Here is a 10,942-nt window from a genome sequence, read left to right as displayed (position 1 = left end):
CCATTCTCCTCTTGGGATTTTGGGCATGCGTACATGAGCACCTGGCGTGAGTTTCTAGCCACTGGGTCCAGGACTTAAACCGTGGTTAATTACGTGGGAGTCCAGCGAAGTAACCACTACACCATCTGCTGGTCCCCATAATATGCTTTTTCTATGATCTTTCTGGAAACCTTTTATATTTTAACCATTTTCTTTGGAGCAGCAAGGAGTTACCATGTAAATCATAAAAAAATACATATAAGCTTTGTTTTTAGAAAGTTTATAAGTTTATATCGTTTGTGGTTTTTCACCTTTTGCACCACACACTTCCAGAGTAAAGACAATAGCATCTTGTGACTAAAGAATGTAAATAATTGGGGCCAGCAGGTAGCATAGTGGTTACGGTGCTAGATTCCCACATGGTTGACTGATGTTCCAGTCCCAGACATGGTGGCTTGAATGTCACACTAGATGCATGTGCATGTGAGCCCAAGATCCCAATAAGAGAATGGAAAAGAGTGGTTGTGAGATGGACATCCCCCCTGGGAAGTGATTTCTCACTTTCCCTCTCACTGTCTCTCTCTGTTTCTCTCTGGCCAGCACATGCACCCTATGTATAATACTTTTAAAAAGGGTAGATGATTATTATAGAATATATTATTATATTGGGGAACCAACAGTTATCATAATGGCTATGTCACTGGACTCCCATGTAGTTGATTGCAGTTTGAGTCCCGGACCTGGTGGCTTAAACTCACACTGGGCATGTGTGCGTGCGTGCCCAGGATCCTGAGAGGAGAAAGGAGGAGAAGGGATTGCAGCATGGCCATCCCCCCTGGGGGGTGATTTCTCGCTTTCTCTCTCTCTGTCTCTCTCTGTCTTTCTGGTGAGCGCACGTGTCCTATAGCAAAAACCTCTCAAAAAAAAAAAAAAAAAAGAGAGAGAATATATTATTATAGGTAAGGAAGGATCATAATGTGGAAAACTGATCATTCAAGTTAGCATATAATTATGGTGCAAATTATTAGATGTTTTATGATTTATACATGGTTGATAGCTTTTATGTACATATGTTTATACACTTATTCAGTAGTACATATATAAATATATATCTGTGTGTATATATACACATACACACACAAATGAAAATACAGAAGCTGATTTTATTTACTAGTTAAGCATCAGAGTCATGGTTCTAGCTTAGCAATTTATTAATAATGGAGAAAAGTCATTGGTGGTCTGCTGTTTAAAATTTTTAATCTTCATGGAAATCGTATTTAAAATAAATAGGCTTGACAGAGCGTTTTGAAACTTAAATATATTACAAGGACACTAAACAATAGAGGAACTAGATAGTGGACTTTGAGATACTCAATTTAAGGGCATTTGTTTTCTTTTCAGAATAAAGAGAAATGGTATTTAGTAAGGGCAGATTTATACATTGTACTGCAGCAGAATAAATCCAAGACTAAAGGTCATAAGGCCTGAGTTCTAGCCCTATTATTGCAGTTTTATTAGCTGTGTGTTCTTGGGCAACTCATCTTTCTAGTATTTTGATTTCATTACTTTTAAATGAACATATTGGACCTGAGTGTTTCTAGTTTTAAAATCACATGATTCTTCATTTTTCTTTTGCTTTGCAGTAGAATTTATTTAAAGCAGATTTATTTTGCATTTTAAGGGTACAGTAGAAATTAGCCATGCTCCTAAAGATTGATATACTTGGGGCCAGCAGGTGACATGGTAGTTAAAGCACTGGATTTACACATAGCTGACTGAAGTTCAAGTCCTGGATCTGGTGGCTTGAAAATCATGCCAGATATGTGTGTGTGTATACCCAAAATTCCAGGAGGAAAATGGAGGAGAAGGGGTTGCAACATGGCTATCCCCTCTGGGGGTTGATTTCTGAAGTTCCCTCTCACTTGTCTCTTTGTTTTTCTCCAGTGAGTGTACATGCCCTATGGCTGCAACCTAAAAAGGAAAATAAATAAATAAAATAAATAAAACAGAGAGAGAGAGTGATATATTTGGAAGTTGATCATATGAACTGAAACTTTACTGACCCAGGAATTATGCAGGAATGAGTTTTATACTTTTCTGGAGCTTAGTTTTTAGAGGTTATTCCAGAAGCGTTTTTCTTTAGAGTTTCCAGTGTAGTGCTATTTGATCAAACTTTCTGTGGTGTTCTATGTCCATGCTGTCTAATATGGTAGCTACTAGCCACATGTGGCTGTTGAGCACTTGAACTCTGGCTACTGAAACAGAGAAACTGAATTTAAAATTTCATTTAATTGTAATTAAATTACATTTTAACTGTGATTAGTGGCTCCAATATTGAATAGCACAGTGCTGTTGTGCATGTTTACATGCATGTGTTTGTGTGTACATGTGTATGTGTGCATGTTTTTCTATGCATATGCATGCTGCATAGAGAGTAGGATGGCAGGAAGTAAACCAATAGGGTTGAGAGACCATTATTTTAGATGGTGAGTGTTGTCTATACTGCTCAGGATGTATGTGAAGTAGAATTTAACTCAATTCAAACACCAATTTCTACTTTTACTTCTTTATTTTTGCATTCCATTATGCATTATGATAACCATTATATATAATAGACAGCATATTGTTAAAATAATTGTATTTTTTTCTAATTTACCTATTGTTTAAAACGCAGATATTTCTAGTATATTGAACATGATATACCAATTAAATTTTATTGTCTTGCTCATTCTTAATATCTTTCATTACATGAAAATATTAGTGGTATTTATGAGACATTTGGAATGTGCTTGAAATTATTCAATATTTGTAGTAAAGTGATATAGTATAGAATCATGAGTATCCTCTTTGCTGTGTGACCCTGTGTAACTTATTTATCTACTTTGAACCTCAGATTCATTATCTGGAAAATAAGGATAATAGTTATACTTGCCTTGTATGGTTTTTAGGTTGATGAGGTTAAATGGTGAATTATATAAAACACCTAATACTTGTCTGGTAACTGATGATAATAAAAATAATGATGATTATAGTTTTGGATTTTATATTTAGCTATGGATTCAGAAAACACACAATGGGTATTTTATGTTTATAGCTAAGTAATAATATTTTATACCCTTAAAGCTAATTATCTTTTAAATTTAACTTTGTAAATCATGACAATTATTTTAATTTTGGATTGATATTGTGCCTGTTCTCTGAAAAGGGCAGTAATTGTGTAGTAGCATAAAGGAATTGAAATAATTAAGATAACTTTTTTGTTTTCCATATAAATATTTCCATAAAAAAGTATTGCTTTAGCAGATTATGTTGGAAAATAACATGGTAATATGACATTTCATGTTATGTTATTTGTAATTAATTAAATATCTATGAGAATTTGATGAATAGTAAATAATACATTCTTAAATTTGTCCCTTTTTCTGTTCAAACTACTGACTTCAAAGTGTCTCCTAATTAATTTATGCTGTAGTCAATTTTATATTCACACATTATATATAAAGTAGATATTTAATAGCATTGCAACATTTGTCTTATTAAATATAAAGCTATTTTGATGTTGATACATTCATTAATTTTATTAAGTTTTACTATTTTTATCTCCTGATCTAAATACTTTTATTTGTATAAAGGTACACTTGCAAGACTCATTAACTTGTTTCTTACAGAAATGTTCTCTTTACTTGTAAGGTATTAATACAAGCCATTAAGCCAGGATTTCTTCTGGCAAAAACAATCCTAGCAGATGGCAACTTTTCTCTCTATTAATTTTGGATTGGACATGTACTTTGGCTTGTTCGGTCATGTCCATATTTTTAACATTACAAGAATCATTCAAGCAAATACAATGATAATATAGCTATGGACCTATACTGTATGCAAATGTCTGTCCCTGACTATTGAAATATATACAGACTTACGTGGTTTCTTATTGTAAATAGGAATGTTAAGTAATTCATTAAAGAATAAGATTCATAATGACTTATAAGGTAAGGCTTCTAAGGTAATGCCAAGTCTATGGCAAATATTTAGTTAGTTGTCTTAAGTGTTTTATCTTATGCTTTGAACATTCGTAGTACTTGTACTACATTTTTCAATTATCATCTAGATGTCCAATAATGTGAGAAACAACCTCAGTCATCTCCTTTAGAGGATACAATCTTTTCTCCCTATATTGAACAAAGTAACCCTATTAAAAGGAGAAGTCTGGAGAAGCCAAGTCAAGATACATTTGAAATATTTTTCTTTTGGCGATATGTTTTTCCCATACTACTGTTGATTCATTTATACCGCCTTCTATGTGGTTAGCAACTTTACTAAATTTGATATTTTCGAGGAATTTTCTTGCAGTCAGCTCTTTGAGCACCCTACTACTCATTGCATACTTTAAAAATAATCTATTTAAATTTGCAACTCTTCAATTAAAGTATTAGCTGGTTACCTTAGATTCACATAGCATTTCCCAAAAATGCTATTCAAGAATAATATATGGAACACCTGGCAATTAGCATTTTGTTGGTACCCTTGTAGCTTGCAATTACCAGAAAGTAAGTTCGTTTTTATAATAGGGAAATCTCAAAATTAGAAGGTAAGAAAAGCAAAATTCATTTTCCAGTATCAATATAATTAATGAAACACTTCACTTGAAAACAAGCCCTTATATCTTCTTTACTATGAAGTGCACATTAGTATTGGTGTTACGGTGCCTTCTCATTGATCTTAATTCACCTGCATTAATTTTTTTCCTATCCAGTAAGTTAATTCGTCTTAATTATGTATTTTAATACTCTATACATTTTGTGTAAATCCATCCTAATAAGGGGATAGAGAGAATGTAAATCAATGGAATAATGTCTCCACGTTATCATTGTTCCCTATTTAATATTAGATACTTTATTACCGTATTTGATTGATTTTTGAGAATGGTTTTTATAACCATGCAGAATTGAGACCAAGTGTACTCTAAAGACAGCTGGATATGAAAAATACATTTCATGATCTTTTAAAAGGGCTATATATGTAAAGTTTTGGACATTTGATTTCTTTAAAAGAAGTTTAATATTCATTCATATTATTTAGCAAACATCATATCTTTGGTAGAATTATTTTGGACAACAGAGACCTTTTTGTTAATTTTATTATTTTTACTATAAAATCATAATCATTGTAAAACTTCTTATATTAAGAAATATTTACATTTGATATATTTTTGTATGCCATTAATGAATGCATGAAGTAGTTGCTTTCTTTATTTAAGTGTTTTCTTTTTCTCTTAACAAAATTTGCTTTCTAATTGCAGGTGGCCTGCATGCAATTTATAAATGCCCTTGTCACCTCTCCTTATGAGCTTGACTTTCGAATACATTTAAGGAATGAATTCCTGCGTTCGGGACTGAAAACAATGTTACCAGTAAGTTCAGTGTACATACTTATTATGCTTGCCAACTTCAACATTTTTTTCTCTTTCAACAAAGGTACTTCTTGAAGCAGAATAAATAAATGTGCTGTGCAATTTTTTTATGCAAAGTATTAGACATTTTTAAGCTTTTAGATACTGAAGAAATACCAGTCTCTATATACAAGTGATGATTTGAAATTCAACTCATGATGTGCCCAGAGTTATATAAAATTTTTTTGTCTTCTTTAAGTCAAAAGAGAATTTCTTTTCTTTGAATTTTGAATATTGAGAACATAAAAGACTGGGTATTTCATCATTTCAATTTTCATTTAAGAATTTTTGCTCTCCTCTTTGATAGCTTAGATTGATTTCATTTATATTCAACATAACTATGGACAGAAATTTGATTAGTATATTCTAGACACATTGCTTAAGAATGATATTCTTGTAACAGTGCTTTAGGAAATTTTCTAAGGAGAAACCATTTTACTTTTTAAATTAAATGTGAAGACTGTTCTAATTATGATAGTGTTAAAAATATTTTGCAAAAGCTTTAGAGTCTAGATCTGAGATAAATAAGTACACTTATTTTATAAATAAAACTACAATAGCCTGTATTTTGTTAAGTATGTTAACTAAAGAGTAACTTTATTCAAGACCATGGCATTGTTAAGGAGACAAGTAGAATCTCACTCGTGTCTTCAGTTAAACTACTGAGAATACACCTAAGAGACAAGAGGTTAAAGTATGGGAGAAAGAGGGACCAACAGCTAGTGTAATGGCTATGCCACTGGACTCCCATGTAGTCTACCACAGTTCGAGTCCTGTACCCAGTTGCTTAAACTCACACCGGGCATGTGTGCGTGCATGCCCAAGATCCCAAGAGGAGAATGGAGTAGAAGGGATTCCAGTGTGGCCATCCCCCCTGGGGGGTGATTTCTCACTTTCTGTCTCTCTGTCTCTCTCTGTCTTTCTGGCGAGCACACGTGCCCTTATAGCAAGCGGGGACCCGGGCCCTTATAGCAAAAACCCCCCAAAAAAAAAAAAAAAAAAAAACAAAAAAAAAAAGTAAGGGAGAAAGAAAGAAAAGAATAAAAGAGAAACGACCACAAATACCAATGAGCACTTATATAAGACCTCTAGGTGATTAGATGATACCATTGTGTGCCGTGATTTGTTACTTGTGGTCAGCTACCCCTAATGGAAAGTAGTTGAAACAAACCATAGCAAGTTGTATAATTGGTTCTATTTAAATCCATTTAATAAGTTGTGTGACTGAGTCTTCCTGGTTCCTGAAATTTCTATTTCAATTCCACCTTCAGTGGTTCTTTAATTCTTGACTTTAAAAACCAAGGAGTTAGTTGCAATGAATCAATACAGCATATTAAGTGAGCCATATAGAGAGGGTCAATGTGTAGTTAACTTAAGCACATTCACCAATTATAGTGTGTGTGACATAAGTTTTTTAAAGAGACATTTGTACATGCATGTTTATTGCAATATTACTCACAATAGCTAGGACAGGGAATCAACCTTAAGTGCCTAACAACCAATAATGGATAAAGAAAATGTGGCACATGTAATTTTGATTTAGACATTTTAGACAATTTAGATTTTTAGGCATGAAACTGAAAAATCTGTATCATACTAGATAATTTTAAACATGAAAATGACTGAGATCAGCAGATGGTATAATGGTTATGTTGTTGAACTCTCATGTAGTCGATCACGGTTTGAGTCCTGGACCCATCCAGAGGCTTAAAACTCATACCAGGCATATGTGTGTGTGTGTGTGTGTGTGTGTGTGTGTGTGTGTGTGTGTGTGTTTGTGTGTGTTTGTGTGCCCAAAATCCCTCAAGGAGAGTGGATTGTGGCATGCCCATCCCCTCTGGGAAGTGATTTCTCAATTTCTGTCTCTCTGTCTCTCCATGGAGCCTACGTGCCCTATAGCAAATATCTTTCTACAAAACAAAAAGAAGGGACATTACAAAAAAGCTAAAAATTTCCTAGAAGAGTCTATACACACACACACACACACACACATCATATAATATATATTATATTATATAGTATATGCATACATGTAACACACATGTATATATCTGTTATATTGATATCAATATATTGTTATATAGTGGTAATATATATTTAATTTTATTTTTATTCATTATTATTATTATTTATACATTCAATCGCTACACATTTAGATTGTAAAGAGACTTTACCCAGCATGATATACATTTCAGTCCAGCCCAGTTGAGAATACTATACACATCTTCATCAACAGATGTGTGGACAGTCGGTATATGTTAAGTGGAGACATACAATGTCTGTCTTTCATAGCCTGACTTGCTTCACTCAGCAACAAATCTTCCATATTCATCCACTTTCTATCAAATTCCAGGGCCTTTTTTTTTATGGCTGAATAATATTCCATGGAGTATATGTGCCACACTTTCTCAACATAACTTTTTAATTTCATCATCAGTCTTTCCTCATGAGAAGTCTTTAGATAGCTAGAGATAATCCCATAGTCTTAATTCTATTTTGCTTTTGTGAGTTTCCTTCCTGTTGGTTTCCATGCTTGTTCTTTCTGGACTGGATCTCTGTTTCTGAGACACTAACATCTTTGGACATTTGCTGGCAGCAGGGGCTCTTTAGCATTCTCTACTCACTCATAAATATGCTATGTTCTCTGTGTTTGGTGTTGCTATTACCATTACATATTTATAATTCAGTAGTAATTTTCTGTCTTATGTATGGAATGGCTAGTCAGGAAAACTATGACTCATTTTAATTTAGTTTACTTATTGTTTCAGAAAAGGTTTGATATGATTGTTCTGCCTTTACTTTTTGTATTTCTGTTGGGGTGTATTCATCTCTGTTGGGCTAAGTGGTCTTATGGTATGTTATTTATTTGACTACACTGATAGCTAATATTGTTCATCACTGTTTCTAAGCTTTACTTTTTCATTTGCTTCTTGTGGCACCATGTATTTCTTAATATATTTATTCTTAACATATGCCTCCAATTAGACTTTTCCTTTATAACACATCTTCAGTATGCCCTGTTTCTCAGATTTCATTGATTCCTCAGCAAAAGAAAAAGTCAGAATTATGTCTCTGCTTCTAATGTTTTGAACTAGAACCTACAGAGATTCTTCAAACAAACGAACTGTATCTAAGACAGTAGAATTACCTATGACTACATGTGGCTCTGATTCTCAACCAAGAAGTTGGACATGTGCCCCTAATGAGAGATTGTCAAAATCTTGGAGGAGAAGGAGAGATGTTTGGTAGGAACAAAATAAATCCTCCTGAGTATTTCTGATGTACATGTTGAGAATCAGAATCCAGACAGATAGACCTTGAAAATAGGGGAGATTATTTCTTTAGTACCATAGATTTTACTACTGTTGTTGTTATAGTTTAATTATCACAATTTAGAACAAAACATAATTGTTACTGTTTTTTCTTTTTTTTGAGGAAGATTTTTGCGATAGGGTGTGTATATTCACCAGAGAGACAGAGAAAGAAGAGAGACAGAAAGCAAGAACTTACCCCCCAGAAGGGATGGGCATGCTTAAGTACCTTCTCCTCTTGGGATCTTGGGTATGAAGGCACATGTGTCTGGCCTGAGTCCTAAGCCTCCAGGTCTGGAACTCGAACTATGGTAAACTACGTGGTAGTCTGCTAGAGTGGATCATGTAAATAGACCAATTCTGGTCGCAGAATTGTTACATTTTAATGTACACTGGATGTACCTTAGTTATGAACTACTAATCCACTAATTAACTAGACATATAAATTTAAAACACTAGAATTTATAGTAACATTAAATATCCTTTGTATATGTACTGGAGCTTAATAATATACATATAGAGGAGTCTTTTTTTTTTTTGGAGAGGTTTTCGCTATAGGGCGCATACGCTCACCAGACAGAGATAGACATAGAGATAGAAAGCAAGAAATCACCCCCCAGGGGGGATGGTTACGCCATAGTCCCTTCTCCTCCATTCTCCTCTCGGGATCTTGGGCATGCAGGCACACGCGCCTGACGTGATTTTAAGTCACCGGGTCCGGGACACGAACCACAGTCGACTACCTGGGAGTCCAGCGACATAGCCATTACGCTAACTGCTGGTTCCCTAGAGGAGTCTTTAAAACCCTTGTACTTTTCTATTCTTATTTTATATACAGTTCTAAAAAGAGAAGTTACTTTTTAAAAAAAATATAGCATATTCAAAGTAGCAAATTAGATGTGACTAGAGCTAATATTAATTGGTTATAGTTGATATATGAATAAAAAATTATACATACCTATCTGGAATCATTTGTTAGTATTTTACCAACCCTTGAAATCATCATAATTTTATAGTAAAGTAAAATTTTTTCATAAGAGTTATTATAATCATCAAGCCACAGTAATTATTTTAATTATATCCTGTACACATTTTTTCTCTAAAATTACTCCCCATCCCCAGTGGTTCAGTATTGGGTTTTACAGGGAGTTTATATTTTATTTATATGAAAAATTCACTTGTGATAAATTTGCTTTAGCAATTTGGAATAAATTAGTTGTTAAATACAGTGATTTTAAAAATAATATTTGCACTTTATTTAATTCACCTTGTTAAATTTTCTCCACTTGCCTTTTATTTAGTTAAGTAAATTAAGTAAATATTAGATAAATCAGATATGTGAAAGAGCAACATAGTAAGAAATGATGTTCACAGGAAGTAGGCATACTTTATTAAAAGACTGACAAATACTTTCTTTTTATTTTGAATACTCAATTTTGATTGCCTGACTGGTGATCAATCATGTACTGGTGATGGACTTTGATTTCTTTTAAGTATATTATATTGTAGAAACGTAATTACATGTTTCAGGAATTCCACAAAAATAATTTCCTATTAATATTGCAGATCTGTTTAAGAAATAACAGAACCATATTTATATTATTTTGCATAATTAATAACAATGTAATTCAGTAATTTTATGGTATTCCACATTTTGAAATATAAAACTTTAGCAATGCATTTCCATTTTCTTTTATAGTATATATTAACTGCACTATGCAAAACGCTTGCCTGAAAGGAAGTTTTATAAATATGAAAAGGAAGTTTTATAAATATAAATATAAATACAAATATATATACTAATGTCTGTACATAAACATATACTCAGGATCTTTAAAAAATTCATGGAAAGTGCATATTACTAAAAATAAAAAGAAAGTATAGAGACAGTTAAAAAAAAAATCAGTGATTTGGGGCCTGCAGGTGGGTGTGGTGGTTAAGGGTGTTGGACTCCCACATGGTCAACTGCAGTTCGAGTCCCATACCTGGTGGCTTGCTTTCTCACTTTCCCTCTCTCTTTCTCTGATCAAACTGGAAAATAATAATAGTAAACAATTTTTTTTTTTTGGAGAGGTTTTTCGCTATAGGGCGCGTGCGCTCGCCAGACAGACAGAGACAGAGAGACAGAAAGCGAGAAACCATCCCCCAGGGGGGATGGTCATTCCGCAATCCCTTCTCCTTCATTCTCCTCTCAGGATCTTGG

At 33.4% G+C, this 10,942-nt stretch overlaps 1 protein-coding gene across 1 annotated transcript in view; it reads left to right on the top strand.

Moving 5' to 3' along the window:
- Window positions 1–10,942, top strand: part of DIAPH2 (diaphanous related formin 2) — a gene marked incomplete at its 5' end in the record, with an annotated part of 1,076,033 nt that overhangs the window by 305,261 nt on the left and 759,830 nt on the right. Inside the window, 1 exon segment of the mRNA XM_014583678.2 lies at window positions 5,279–5,389. Coding sequence (XP_014439164.1) covers window positions 5,279–5,389 — 111 coding nt within the window.

This window comes from Tupaia chinensis, unplaced genomic scaffold (genome assembly GCF_000334495.1).
Source record: "Tupaia chinensis unplaced genomic scaffold, TupChi_1.0 Scaffold144482_1, whole genome shotgun sequence".
Lineage (NCBI taxonomy): Eukaryota > Metazoa > Chordata > Mammalia > Scandentia > Tupaiidae > Tupaia > Tupaia belangeri.
This window is presented reverse-complemented; position numbering and strand designations above follow the sequence as displayed.